The following is a 15558-nucleotide window of genomic DNA, read 5'->3' on the forward strand; positions in this document are numbered from 1 at the left end:
GTGTGTGTGTGTGTGGTGTGTGTGTGTGTGTGTGTGGTGTGTGTGTGTGTGTGTGTGTAACAGCAACCGCAGTGGAGGGGCTCCAATTAAATGAGGCGTCAGTTGAGGTGCTTCCTCTCGCACTCACACACTCACACACTCTCACACACACACACACACCATCGCTCTCCTCTCCCTCCTGCTTCAGTGCCGGCTCAGTCCTCCGTCGACGAATCAAGGCTCAGTGTCTGATCAATCAAACTGTGATACAACAAGAGATCGATGTCTTTCACACAGTACTGTAAAACAAGTGAAGGTCTGGTGAAACAGTATTGAGTCGTATGGACAAGTCACCTGACACCTGCTGCCAATGTTCACCTAGCAGTAAATAGGTACCTGGGTGTTAGTTGACTGTTGCGGGTGGCATCCACGTAAAGAGAATCCAAGGACTACAATGGAAGTAAGCCACACTGCCTGGCTTCCTTGGATTGCCCTGGTTTACTAACCCCCAAGTTCATAAACAGAAGCAAGTTGTCTTCTAGATCTGTCTAGAATGACATTAAAGTGTCGACGTCGACGTGTGGGCATGACAGTAGGGATGATAATAGTCTTGAGTATGATAGTAATGTGGATGTTTCCAACAGGGCGACTGAAACTGAAGTCATCTGTGTTCTTAGTCACACCTCGTCAACACCTTCCCCCAGTGCATCTCCCATCTGGGCAGGGATTGCATACCCAGCCTGGCACTGAAGCGCCCCCTGACCGTCTGTGGCATCTAGATCTTAAGGGTGCTGCCCCTAGGATAGAGGTGATTGAGGGTATGATGGTACTAGCGGCGCAAGCAGGAGCAACAGGGGTTCTGGTAGAGTGGGAAGATTCCTTCCCCTTCACAGGGTCGCTAGCAAACCTCTCAGCCTACAATGCTTATACAATTGATGAGGTGAAACGCGTTGGAATAGCAGCCAAAGGTGCAGGATTGATGATGATTCATTTGATGCAGAGTTTAGGGCATTTGGAATATGCCCTCAAGCTTCCAGAGTGGGCAGAGCTACGCGAGGGTGAGTCCCCAGGGGAGGCTTGCCCGTCTCACCCGGGCACGTCACGTCTGGTTACTGAGGCCATCAATCAGATGATGTCAGCGGTGCAGACATCAATCGTCCACATAGGTGCAGATGAGGTGTTTACTTTAGCTCAGTGCCGCCGTTGTCAGGCTCGTGATCTGGCACCTTTACAATTGTACGTGGATCATGTGGCGTACGTGGCGCAGTACGTGAAATCGAGGTGGGGCGTGCGTGTGTTGATATGGGATGATATGCTCCGCCACGCCCCTTCCCACCTGCTGCATGCTCTGGCTGGTCTGGTGGAACCCACAGTATGGGCGTATGGTCCAGACGTGTCTAGGATGGTCCCACCATACATTCTTAGGACCTACGCAGCTGTCTTTCCCAGGGTATGGTTGGCCCCAGCGTTTAAAGGAGCCACGGGACCCCGCGCGATCATGCCCGATGCTGCTAAGCATGCTGCTAATACCCTGGCCTGGGTGCAGGTTGGGCAGCGGATGAGGCGCTATGCTGGTCTGAATGTTGCTGGAATTGTGGTTACTGGCTGGTCTCGTTATGACCACTTCGCTGTGCTCTGTGAACTGCTCCCTCCGTCTGTCCCCTCGCTAGTCTTAACCCTCCTGACTGCTTCACGTGGGTTCCTGACGCCTGCTGTCCTACACGATGCCTACACCCTGCTGGAATGCCCCCCGCATGTGATCCTGGATCCTACAAGAGATCCACATCTATGGGCATCTCGTGACTGCTCGTTCCAGGGAGCCAACATGGTTTCCTTTCTTCACCGCTACGCTCGTCTGAGAGATAACATCAACACCATGATGAGAGAGATAGAAACTGGAGGCTGGATGACCCCATACAACATCCATCACAATTTCTCCTCACCCAACCGCGTAAGGGAAGCTACGGTAAGCCTACGTAGCTTCACCTCAGCTCTGAGGGACCTGCGCATCGAAGCACAAGCGGTGTTACCACAGTACCACAATAACGCTACAGTAGAGGAATGGACAGAACAACATCTAGCAACTCTCAATGCCACACTTGCTACTCTTACCCACTCTGCTACTTTACTGTTGAGTCACAAGACCTGGCCCAGGAGACCTTTGGAACGCCCGTCATCCCCTGAAACCTGACAATAGCCTGGTTGATCAGACCCTGATCCACCACGAGGCCTGGTCTCAGACCCCGCCGCGGGGGCGTTGACCCCCCGAAACCTTCTCCAGGTAACACCAGCCCAGGAGACCGTTGGAACAACAGTCATCCCCTGAAACCTGACAGCCCAGAAGACCTTTGGAACACCATTGTTCTTCAGAGTCTTCAAGACTACTGTGGGCTTCCACTCCAAGACTGAGGGACTAATTACCCTGAAATTATCCCTCTACTAGTTTCACCTATTTCAACTCTTTTTTTCTTATGTATTCGACTGAAGAGGCCTGCTGTGCAGGTTGATCTATCTTATTCATCAATAAAGACACACAGGTGTTGTACATGTGTCTTATTCATCAATAAAGACACCCAGGTGTTGTACATGTGTCTTATTCATCAATAAAGACACCCAGGTGTCTTATTCATCAATAAAGACACCCAGGTGTTGTACATGTGTCTTATTCATCAATAAAGACACACAGGTGTTGTACATGTGTCTTATTCATCAATAAAGACACCCAGGTGTTGTAAATGTGTCTTATTCATCAATAAAGACACCCAGGTGTTGTACATGTGTCTTATTCATCAATAAAGACACACAGGTGTTGTACATGTGTCTTATTCATCAATAAAGTCACCCAGGTGTTGTACATGTGTCTTATTCATCAATAAAGTCACCCAGGTGTTGTACATGTGTCTTATTCATCAATAAAGACACCCAGGTGTTGTACATGTGTCTTATTCATCAATAAAGACACCCAGGTGTTGCACATGTGTCTTATTCATCAATAAAGACACCCAGGTGTTGTACATGTGTCTTATTCATCAATAAAGACACCCAGGTGTTGTACATGTGTCTTATTCATCAATAAAGACACCCAGGTGTTGTACATGTGTCTTATTCATCAATAAAGACACCCAGGTGTTGTACATGTGTCTTATTCATCAATAAAGACACCCAGGTGTTGTACATGTGTCTTATTCATCAATAAAGACACCCAGGTGTTGTACATGTCTTATTCATCAATAAAGACACCCAGGTGTTGTACATGTCTTATTCATCAATAAAGACACCCAGGTGTTGTACATGTGTCTTATTCATCAATAAAGACACCCAGGTGTTGCACATGTGTCTTATTCATCAATAAAGACACCCAGGTGTTGTACATGTGTCTTATTCATCAATAAAGACACCCAGGTGTTGTACATGTGTCTTATTCATCAATAAAGACACCCAGGTGTTGTACATGTGTCTTATTCATCAATAAAGTCACCCAGGTGTTGTACATGTGTCTTATTCATCAATAAAGACACCCGGGTGTTGTACATGTGTCTTATTCATCAATAAAGACACCCAGGTGTTGTACATGTGTCTTATTCATCAATAAAGACACCCAGGTGTTGTACATGTGTCTTATTCATCAATAAAGACACCCGGGTGTTGCACATGTGTCTTATTCATCATATGTGTGTATTACGTACCATTAATATAAACTCTAGTAACCATATGTGACTGAGGGTCACATAGCACCTAGGGACCAAGAGGAAATCAGGTTTGATCTGAGGAAGGGGAGGAGATCTCCCCCCCCCTAATGATGCAAAGGAATGTCCATTTAAGGATTAAAAATGATTATTATTGGTGATACTGTTATTATTACTATTATTACTATTATTATTAGTATTATTACTATTATTATTATTACTATTATTATTGTTACTGTTATTATTACTATTATTATTATTACTATTATTATTATTACTATTATTATTATTACTATTATTATTATTACTATTATTATTATTACTATTATTATTATTACTATTATTATTACTATTATTATTACTATTATTATTGTTACTGTTATTATTATTATTGCTACTGTTATTATTATTTTTACTGTTAATATTGTTACTGTTATTATTTTTATAATCATTATTATCATCATCATTATTTATATATAATAAAAAAAAGCAACTTTATTTTTGAAAAATCTAACGAAAGTTTTTTCAAACCAGAAAGTCGTGTAATTCATGTTAACATTAACATTACATAAATAAAATAAATCCATTTAACATTTTCTTTATTAACATGGGGAAGCTCTAAACCTGTAGGGCTCAGCAAGTGAGGGACGGGAGGTTATTATTCTTCTTTGTCTTCATTTTCAAATTTCTTCATCTTCTTTTGTTTTTGTACAGCAATGTATTTTCCTCCTAAGAATCTTAAGTTACATAAGGAACAATAACACTAAAGTATTCATAAACATTTTTATTTTGAATCGTATCGGAGTTGCAAACCCCATCAAGGGCTAAATTATTTTTTCATAATGATTACGAGGTTTGAGGCTTCGAAATGCTTGAAATAACTCACGAAATCGTAAGGACATGCTTGCAAAAATCCACGGTACGGGTGGAGATCAAACTAGCGGAAAGTGAGTTGTAAAACTCCAGGCCAGTCAATCCCTACCCGTACTGCGGTTTGTTCGGGAATAAATAAGAACATGAGAATAATTGAGCACCAGAGTGAGCCTACTGGGCCATGCTAAACACGCCTCACATAACATCACACACACAAAAAAAGGTAAACAGCTGGTTAATTGGGTTTAAAGCCTATTCTTAACATTTTCATTATCAGACAATAATTCAGTACAGTCAGTCCTTGATTTACAAACACGTTGACAATCTTTTGTATTGTGTATATCATTATTATTGTGCATTTTGACATTATTGTTCATAATGTTAAAATACAGAAGGTCTCGAACATGTCCTTAAAGTTGAAGATTTCCTGTATTACGAACATTATATACAAAAGATGTTCAACGTGTTTGTAAGTCCTTGACTTACCCCTAAAATAGGGATTAAACTTCCAGCATGTAGATACAGGTGATTCTCGACTTACAATATTTTGATTTTACAATGGTGTGGCAGCAGTTACCTTGGAGGTGAAACTTAATTATTATTATAATAAAAAAGAAGCGCTAAGCCACAAGGGCTATACAACGCTGACGGTGAAACTTAAGATAATTACCCGGCATGAAGTTGGCAAGTCCAAAACTTGTATTCATTTATTTACTTTTCAATATGGGTATTTAGTTACAGTAATTATTTGTTTATTTACCTATTTAGTGATGGTAGTTATTTATTTACTTATTTATTTAGCATATCCTACTCATATATGACTAACGATATTTTTGACTTATGATGAGTCTGTTAGAACGTAACCCCATTGTAAGTCAAGGACCACCTGTACACTGAACTATACCTAAAAGTATATATATATATATATATATATATATATATATATATATATATATATATATATATATATACACACACTTACGTATGTATATATATATATATATATATATATATATACAGTGGACCCCCGGTTAACGAACTTTTTTCATTCCAGTAGTATGTTCAGGTGCCAGTACTGACCGAATTTTTTCCAATAAGGAATATTGTGAAGTAGATTAGTCCATTTCAGACCCCCAAACATACACGTACAAACGCACTTTCATAAATACACTTACATAATTGGTCGCATTTGGAGGTGATCGTTAAGCGGGGGTCCACTGTATATATATATATATATATATATATATATATATATATATATATATATATATATATATATATATATATATATATATATATATATATATATATATATATATATCGTGCCGAATAGGCAGAACTTACGATCTTGGCTTAAATAGCAACGCTCATCTTGCCATATAGGACAAGTGAAAATTTGTGTATTCAATAATTTCGCCAAAATTAATCTGAACCTAACGAAAAAAATATATTTCACTGTGTTTGTTTAGTATTAAATTATTGTAAACAAATCTAAAAAATATTTAGTTGGGTTAGGCTAAAATAAATTGTTCTTGTTATAATAAGGTTAGGTGAGTTTTCTAAGTTTCTTTTGGTGCAAAATTAAAAATTTTTACATTAACAAAAATGAAAAAAATATATCTTTACTCGTATAAGAGAAAATTTTGGAAAGGACTTAATTTTAAATGAGTTCTTGCTAATTGACCAGTTTTACATATTCGGCACGACATATATATATATATGTATATATACATACAGTGGACCCCCGATTAACGATCTTTTTTCACTCCAGAAGTATGTTCAGGTGCCAGTACTGACCGAATTTGTTCCCATAAGGAATATTGTGAAGTAGATTAGTCCATTTCAGACCCCCAAACATACACGTACAAACGCACTTACATAAATACACTTACATAATTGGTCGCATTCGGAGGTGATCGTTAAGCGGGGGTCCACTGTATATATACACTTACGTATATATAAATTACTATTAAATCTTCAACTTCATGGACTAATCAAGGGAAGCAGGTGGCCCAATAATGGCAACTGTTGTGGATAAAGATTGTTTTGATGCGATGGTAATAGCAGACAATTGTGTAAATAGAGGACTCTGATAGTCTATTCAGTCACCTCAGCAGATTTTGTCTTGTAATCCAAAAATCCATCAAGGTTTGATAAATCATGTTTTTACTGATTTAACACTGATCAACGTGGGCCGGGCGCTTCAGGAAATACAATTCACTGATTTAACATTCCACAATACAGGCATACCTTACTAACACGGTGCTTCAATTTAGAGTGCCTTGCTAACATGGCACTTCTCAATTACAGCAAAACCCACATATCTGTGGATTCGGTTTCCGCAATTCCACTGTTATCCAATGTTTACCGTGTCCCAAAAATAACTTTTAATTCTGCTTTATAATGACCCCAAAGCACAAAAGTCGTGATGGCGGCAGCTCTTTAAAGCCTAAGAGAAGCTGTGAAGTGCTTCCCATCAGAGAAAAAGAGCTAATTCTTGACTTACTGTGTGTAATTTATCAATGGAGATGAAAAATGACTTTCAAGTACAGTGGAACCTCAAATATCGAACTTTCTTCGGTCCAGAAGGCTGTTCATGTGCCTTTACCGAATGAATTTATTTCCATCCGGAATAATGTAAATTAGATTAGTCCATTTCAGACCCTCAAAAATACACTTATAAAAGCACTTACAAAAATACTCTTACATAATTGGTTGAGTTGGGAGCAGTTCGATTTTTGAGGTTCCACTGTACATACAGGGTTCCCTACTATCCCCAGTTTAGGGTATCCATGGCAGGTCTTGGGATGTATCCCAGTGGATACAGGGGGACAACTGTACAAATACATTTAGTATTTTCTGCACATTAGCTGACCTGTGCTATTTTATTACTCACTCTCAGTCTGTTTACACCATTTATACACTTTGTGTCACAGAATTGTATTCTGAACATTAAAATGGTATAAAATACCGACAGGTTGTTAGGTAAGACACATATGCAACAGTTAGGTATCTTTATTATGAAACGTTTCGCCTACACAGTAGGCTTCTTCAGTCAAGTACACAAAAGTTGATAGAAGCAGAAGATACTATGGAACAATGCTCTTCTCCAGACTGAGGGACTGACCACCTCAAAACTTTAAGGGTGATGGACTGATTACATCGTCTTCAAGTATCTTCTGCTTCTATCAACTTTTCTGTACTCGACTGAAGAAGCCTACTGTGTAGGCGAAACGTTTCATTCATAATAAAGATACCTAACTGTTGCATATGTGTCTTACCTAACAGAATTGTATTCTGGCAAACTTAACCCGTAAACGGTCCAAGCAGATCTACGTTCACATGTGTAGTGCTACAAAAGTAGATCTACGTTTTTTTTACATATTTTCAAATATAACAAAAAAAAAAGTAAATCAAAGTTTTTTTACACATTTTCAAATGTAAAAAAAAAAAAAAATCTACTTTTTTTACATACTTTCAAATGTTGAAAAAACGTATATCTACGTTTGGACCGTTTATGGGTTAATAACAGTGTAAACACATTTTTAAGCAAGCGAAAAAAAAAGGCTGTGATTCGCTTTAAGGCAACTATCGCCTTAAAACAAATTACAGCAGCGCTCTGGAAGCTAACCCGCCATATTAACAAGGTACAGTGGACCCCCGGTTAACGATATTTTTTCATTCCAGAAGTATGTTCAGGTGCCAGTACTGACCGAATTTATTCCCATAAGGAATACAGTGGACCCCCGCTTAACGATCACCTCCCAATGCGACCAATTATGTAAGTGTATTTATGTAAGTGCGTTTGTACGTGTATGTTTGGGGGTCTGAAATGGACTAATCTACTTCACAATATTCCTTATGAGAAAAAATTCGGTCAGTACTGGCACCTGAACATACTACTGGAATGAAAAAAGTTCGTTAACCGGGGGTCCACTGTATTGTGAAGTACATTAGTCCATTTCAGACCCCCAAACATACACATACAAACGCACTTACATAAATACACTTACATAATTGGTCGCATTCGGAGGTGATCGTTATGCGGGGGTCCACTGTATTCCTATACCAAAAATACATGTTTGTAGATTGTACACAACTTAATCTTATTCAATGACAATAATAATACTACTAATAATACTTACAATAATTTTAGGCACTAAACCCATACGGAACATAGAGTACTAATCAATAATTAGTACGATGTACATGTACATGTAGAAATATAATAATACCTATTTCTACAAGTACATGTACAAGGTATACAAGTACATGTACAAGGTATACAGGTACATGTACAAGGTATATAAGTACATGTACAAGATATACAAGTACATGTACAAGGTATACAAGTACATGTACAAGGTATACAAGTACATGTACAAGGTATACAAGTACATGTACAAGGTATACAAGTACATGTACAAGGTATACAAGTACATGTACAAGGTATACAAGTACATGTACAAGGTATACAAGTACATGTACAAGGTATACAAGTACATGTACAATGTATACAAGTACATATACAAGGTATATAAGTACATGTACAAGGTATACAAGTACATGTACAAGGTATACAGGTACATGTACAAAGTACATAAGTACATGTACAAGATATACAAGTACATGTACAAGGTATACAAGTACATGTACAAGGTATACAAGTACATGTACAAGGTATACAAGTACATGTACAAGGTATATAAGTACATGTACAAGGTATACAAGTACATGTACAAGGTATATAAGTACATGTACAAGGTATACAAGTACATGTACAAGGTATACAAGTACATGTACAAGGTATACAGACCATAGCTGACATCAGTGACATACTACTATATAGAAAGTCCCTTGTTATGCTGAGCATTTCCCGCAAATTAGGTCAGTTTTGTCCCAGGATGCGACCCACACCAGTCCACTAACACCCAGGATGCGACCCACACCAGTCCACTAACACCCAGGATGCGACCCACACCAGTCCACTAACACCCAGGATGTGACCCACAGCAGCCCACTAACACCCAGGATGCGACCCACACCAGTCCAATAACACCCAGGATGCGACCCACACCAGTCCAATAACACCCAGGATGTGACCCACACCAGCCTACTAACACCCAGGATGTGACCCACACCAGTCCAATAACACCCAGGATGTGACCCCCACCAGCCCACTAACACCCAGGATGCGACCCACACCAGTCCAATAACACCCAGGATGTGACCCACACCAGCCTACTAACACCCAGGATGTGACCCACACCAGTCCAATAACACCCAGGATGTGACCCCCAGCAGCCCACTAACACCCAGGATGCGACCCACACCAGTCCAATAACACCCAGGATGTGACCCACACCAGTCCACCAACACCCAGGATGTGACCCACACCAGTCCACTAACACCCAGGATGTGACCCACACCAGTCTACTAACACCCAGGATGTGACCCACACCAGTCCACTAACACCCAGGATGCGACCCACACCAGTCCACTAACACCCAGGATGTGACCCACACCAGTTGACTAACATCCAGGATGTGACACACACCAGTCCACTAACACCCAGGATGTGACCCACACCAGTCCACTAACACCCAGGTACCTAATTTACTGATGAGTGAACATAGACAACCCGTGTAAGGAAACATGCCCAGAATTTCCACCCTCACTGGGAATCAAACCTGAACCCTCACAGTGTGAAGTGAGAACTTTAGCCACCAGGCCTCGGGGCACCGTAAAGAGTTTTATTATTATTCAGTGCTGTATGATCCTTGTGGGTTTAGCACTCAGGTTTTTTTTTCAGCACATCGGCTGTTTCCCACCGAGGCAGAGTGACCCAAAAAGAAAGAAAAACCCAAAAAGAAAGAAAAAACCCAAAAAGAAAGAAAAACCCAAAAAGAAAGAAAAAACCCAAAAAGAAAGAAAAACCTAAAAAGAAAGAAAAAACCCAAAAAGAAAGAAAAACCCAAAAAGAAAGAAAAACCCAAAAAGAAAGAAAAAACCCAAAAAGAAAGAAAAACCCAAAAAGAAAGAAAAAACTCAAAAAGAAAGAAAAAACCCAAAAAGAAAGAAAAACCCAAAAAGAAAGAAAAAACCCAAAAAGAAAGAAAAAACCCAAAAAGAAAGAAAAACTCAAAAAGAAAGAAAAAACCCAAAAAGAAAGAAAAACCCAAAAAGAAAGAAAAAACCCAAAAAGAAAGAAAAACTCAAAAAGAAAGAAAAAACCCCCAAAAAAAGAAAAACCCAAAAAGAAAGAAAAAACCCCAAAAAAAAGAAAAACCCAAAAAGAAAGAAAAAACTCAAAAAGAAAGAAAAAACCCAAAAAAAAGAAAAACTCAAAAAGAAAGAAAAACCCAAAAAGAAAGAAAAAACTCAAAAAGAAAGAAAAAACTCAAAAAGAAAGAAAAAACTCAAAAAGAAAGAAAAAACTCAAAAAGAAAGAAAAAACTCAAAAAGAAAGAAAAAACTCAAAAAGAAAGAAAAAACTCAAAAAGAAAGAAAAAACTCAAAAAGAAAGAAAAAACTCAAAAAGAAAGAAAAAACTCAAAAAGAAAGAAAAACCCAAAAAGAAAGAAAAACCCAAAAAGAAAGAAAAAACTCAAAAAGAAAGAAAAAACTCAAAAAGAAAGAAAAAACTCAAAAAGAAAGAAAAAACTCAAAAAGAAAGAAAAAACTCAAAAAGAAAGAAAAAACTCAAAAAGAAAGAAAAAACTCAAAAAGAAAGAAAAACCCAAAAAGAAAGAAAAACCCAAAAAGAAAGAAAAACCCAAAAAGAAAGAAAAAACTCAAAAAGAAAGAAAAAACTCAAAAAGAAAGAAAAAACTCAAAAAGAAAGAAAAAACTCAAAAAGAAAGAAAAAACTCAAAAAGAAAGAAAAAACTCAAAAAGAAAGAAAAAACTCAAAAAGAAAGAAAAACCCAAAAAGAAAGAAAAAACCCAAAAAGAAAGAAAAACCCAAAAAGAAAGAAAAACCCAAAAAGAAAGAAAAAACTCAAAAAGAAAGAAAAAACTCAAAAAGAAAGAAAAAACTCAAAAAGAAAGAAAAAACTCAAAAAGAAAGAAAAAACTCATAAAGAAAGAAAAACCCAAAAAGAAAGAAAAACCCAAAAAGAAAGAAAAACCCAAAAAGAAAGAAAAAACTCAAAAAGAAAGAAAAAACTCAAAAAGAAAGAAAAAACTCAAAAAGAAAGAAAAAACTCAAAAAGAAAGAAAAAACTCATAAAGAAAGAAAAACCCAAAAAGAAAGAAAAACCCAAAAAAAAGAAAAACCCAAAAAGAAAGAAAAAACTCAAAAAGAAAGAAAAACCCAAAAAGAAAGAAAAACCCAAAAAGAAAGAAAAAACTCAAAAAGAAAGAAAAACCCAAAAAGAAAGAAAAACCCAAAAAGAAAGAAAAAACTCAAAAAGAAAGAAAAAACCCAAAAAAAAGAAAAACCCAAAAAGAAAGAAAAAACTCAAAAAGAAAGAAAAAACCAAAAAAAAGAAAAACCCAAAAAGAAAGAAAAAACCCAAAAAGAAAGAAAAAACCAAAAAAAAGAAAAACCCAAAAAGAAAGAAAAAACCCAAAAAGAAAGAAAAAACCCAAAAAGAAAGAAAAAACCCAAGAAAGAAAAAACCCAAAAAGAAAGAAAAAACCCAAGAAAGAAAAAACCCAAAAAGAAAGAAAAAACCCAAAAAGAAAGAAAAAACCCAAAAAGAAAGAAAAAACCCAAGAAAGAAAAAACCCAAAAAGAAAGAAAAAACCCAAGAAAGAAAAAACCCAAAAAGAAAGAAAAAACCCAAAAAGAAAGAAAAAACCCAAAAAGAAAGAAAAAACCCAAGAAAGAAAAAACCCAAAAAGAAAGAAAAAACCCAAGAAAGAAAAAACCCAAAAAGAAAGAAAAAACCCAAAAAGAAAGAAAAAACCCAAAAAGAAAGAAAAAACCCAAGAAAGAAAAAACCCAAAAAGAAAGAAAAAACCCAAAAAGAAAGAAAAAACCCAAGAAAGAAAAAACCCAAAAAGAAAGAAAAAACCCAAAAAGAAAGAAAAAACCCAAAAAGAAAGAAAAAACCCAAAAAGAAAGAAAAAACCCAAGAAAGAAAAAACCCAAAAAGAAAGAAAAAACCCAAAAAGAAAGAAAAAACCCAAGAAAGAAAAAACCCAAAAAGAAAGAAAAAACCCAAAAAGAAAGAAAAAACCCAAAAAGAAAGAAAAAACCCAAAAAGAAAGAAAAAACCCAAGAAAGAAAAAACCCAAGAAAGAAAAAACCCAAAAAGAAAGAAAAAACCCAAGAAAGAAAAAACCCAAAAAGAAAGAAAAAACCCAAAAAGAAAGAAAAAACCCAAGAAAGAAAAAACCCAAAAAGAAAGAAAAAACCCAAGAAAGAAAAAACCCAAAAAGAAAGAAAAAACCCAAAAAGAAAGAAAAAACCCAAGAAAGAAAAAACCCAAAAAGAAAGAAAAAACCCAAAAAGAAAGAAAAACCCAAAAAGAAAGAAAAACCCAAAAAGAAAGAAAAACCCAAAAAGAAAGAAAAACCCAAAAAGAAAGAAAAAACTCAAAAAGAAAGAAAAAACTCAAAAAGAAAGAAAAAACTCAAAAAGAAAGAAAAACCCAAAAAGAAAGAAAAAACTCAAAAAGAAAGAAAAAACCCAAAAAGAAAGAAAAAACTCAAAAAGAAAGAAAAACCCAAAAAGAAAGAAAAAACTCAAAAAGAAAGAAAAACCCAAAAAGAAAGAAAAAACTGAAAAAGAAAGAAAAAACTTTCATCATCATTCAACACTTTCACCATCACTGATACATAATCAGTGTGTTTACAGAGGCGCTCAGATACGACAGTTTAGACGTCCCTCTGAACTGTCAATGTTCCGAACCTTTAATTTATGATTATATTATTATTATTACCACTATTATTATTATTATTGTATTCAAGGAGAAGTACTAAACCCATAGGAGTCAAACAAAACCTGGGAGAATAGGAGGCATTCAGGTTTGATCCAAGGGGAGGGAGTAGCTCCAATTCCTTGTATTAAGAGCACCAGCATTAATTAAGGCACATACATTCCTTGGAATGTCAACTTAGAAACAAGTTAATATTCTCTGTCAACTTAGAAACAAGTTACACTTCTCTGTCAACTTAGAAACAAGTTACACTTCTCTGTCAACTTAGAAACAAGTTAATATTCTCTGTCAACTTAGAAACAAGTTACACTTCTCTGTCAACTTAGAAACAAGTTACACTTCTCTGTCAACTTAGAAACAAGTTACACTTCTCTGTCAACTTAGAAACAAGTTAATATTCTCTGTCAACTTAGAAACAAGTTACACTTCTCTGTCAACTTAGAAACAAGTTACACTTCTCTGTCAACTTAGAAACAAGTTACACTTCTCTGTCAACTTAGAAACAAGTTAATATTCTCTGTCAACTTAGAAACAAGTTAATATTCTCTGTCAACTTAGAAACAAGTTAATATTCTCTGTCAACTTAGAAACAAGTTAATATTCTCTGTCAACTTAGAAACAAGTTAATATTCTCTGTCAACTTAGAAACAAGTTACACTTCTCTGTCAACTTAGAAACAAGTTACACTTCTCTGTCAACTTAGAAACAAGTTACACTTCTCTGTCAACTTAGAAACAAGTTAATATTCTCTGTCAACTTAGAAACAAGTTAATGTTCTCTGTCAACTTAGAAACAAGTTAATATTCTCTGTCAACTTAGAAACAAGTTAATATTCTCTGTCAACTTAGAAACAAGTTACACTTCTCTGTCAACTTAGAAACAAGTTAATATTCTCTGTCAACTTAGAAACAAGTTACACTTCTCTGTCAACTTAGAAACAAGTTAATATTCTCTGTCAACTTAGAAACAAGTTACACTTCTCTGTCAACTTAGAAACAAGTTACACTTCTCTGTCAACTTGCAATAAAATGTTCTAGTGTTTAGTTTATTTTTCCTGACAACACAATAATATGCAGAATAAAGTGGCAACAAAACCACAAGTCGACAAGAGGTATATACGGCCTCTCCTCACTTAGCAACGTACTCGTTTACCGATGCCTTGGACTTACGACGGGCGCTCTGACCAGTATGTATACCTAAATAATGTATATTAGAGTTGATTTCCTCTATTCTGTTTATTACAATATACAGTACACTACTGTATAAACATTTAAAAATATATCAGAAAAGTTATAAATGGTGCAAAATGAAATTAAGACACACGTGCAACATCTGGGTATCTTTATTGTAGACGTTTCGCCATCTAGTGGATGGCAAAACGTCTACAATATAGATACCCAGATGTTGCACGTGTCTTAATTTCATCTTGTCGGTATTATATACCATTCTTGCACAAATGGTGCAAAGGTGACATAAAAACAATATCAAATCCATTACCATTATAGTATACTCCGTGCTTAGTGGCAAATTCGTTTACCGACGTAGTCTTAGGACCGCAACTCCATTGTTAAGTGAGGAGAGGCTATGCTGTAGTTGTCAGCAACACCTGTTGAAACATTAGCATGTGTCTCCTTAAGACACCTGCTGTCCATGCTCACCTAGCAGTAAAATAAGTACCTGGGTGTTAGTTGACTAGTATGGGTGGCATTCTGGGGACAAAATTGACCTAATTTGTCTGAAATACTCTGTATAACAAGGGACTTTCTATATAGTATGTCATTGATGTCAGCTATGGTCTGTATAAGTTGCATCATGTACACCTACCATCTGACTTACGACCACTCGACTTACGACTGCGTTTTTTATGCCAAATTTCTGGGAAATAAACAAGTATTTGTGTTGTACACAGGGTTTATCCTAAACCTTACAGTATAAAATACAGTACTAACAACATAAAAAGTAAAGTAAAACATGAAATACCAAAATAAAACAATAAAATAAAGTCATTATAAAAATGTTTTGTTGATATTCAGTAGTAAAGTTCGACTTGCGACCATTTCGACTTACGACCGGTTTCTCAGAACCGAACTCGGTCGTAAGTCGGATGGTAGGTGTACTTGTAGAAATAAAGA

General features: G+C 36.4%; 1 protein-coding gene across 1 annotated transcript in view; it reads left to right on the forward strand.

Moving 5' to 3' along the window:
- Positions 1 to 2594, forward strand: part of LOC128698316 (hexosaminidase D-like) — a 2667-nt gene extending 73 nt beyond the window's left edge. The window contains exon 1 of the mRNA XM_053790510.2: positions 1 to 2594. This exon is cut by the window's left edge and continues 73 nt beyond it. Within this exon, the coding sequence (XP_053646485.2) occupies positions 533 to 2170 (1638 nt within the window). The 5' untranslated portion in view covers positions 1 to 532 and the 3' untranslated portion in view covers positions 2171 to 2594.
- The last annotated feature ends 12964 nt before the right edge of the window (positions 2595 to 15558 follow it).

The sequence above is a fragment of the Cherax quadricarinatus genome, chromosome 92 (assembly GCF_038502225.1).
Source record: "Cherax quadricarinatus isolate ZL_2023a chromosome 92, ASM3850222v1, whole genome shotgun sequence".
Classification (NCBI taxonomy): Eukaryota; Metazoa; Arthropoda; class Malacostraca; order Decapoda; family Parastacidae; genus Cherax; species Cherax quadricarinatus.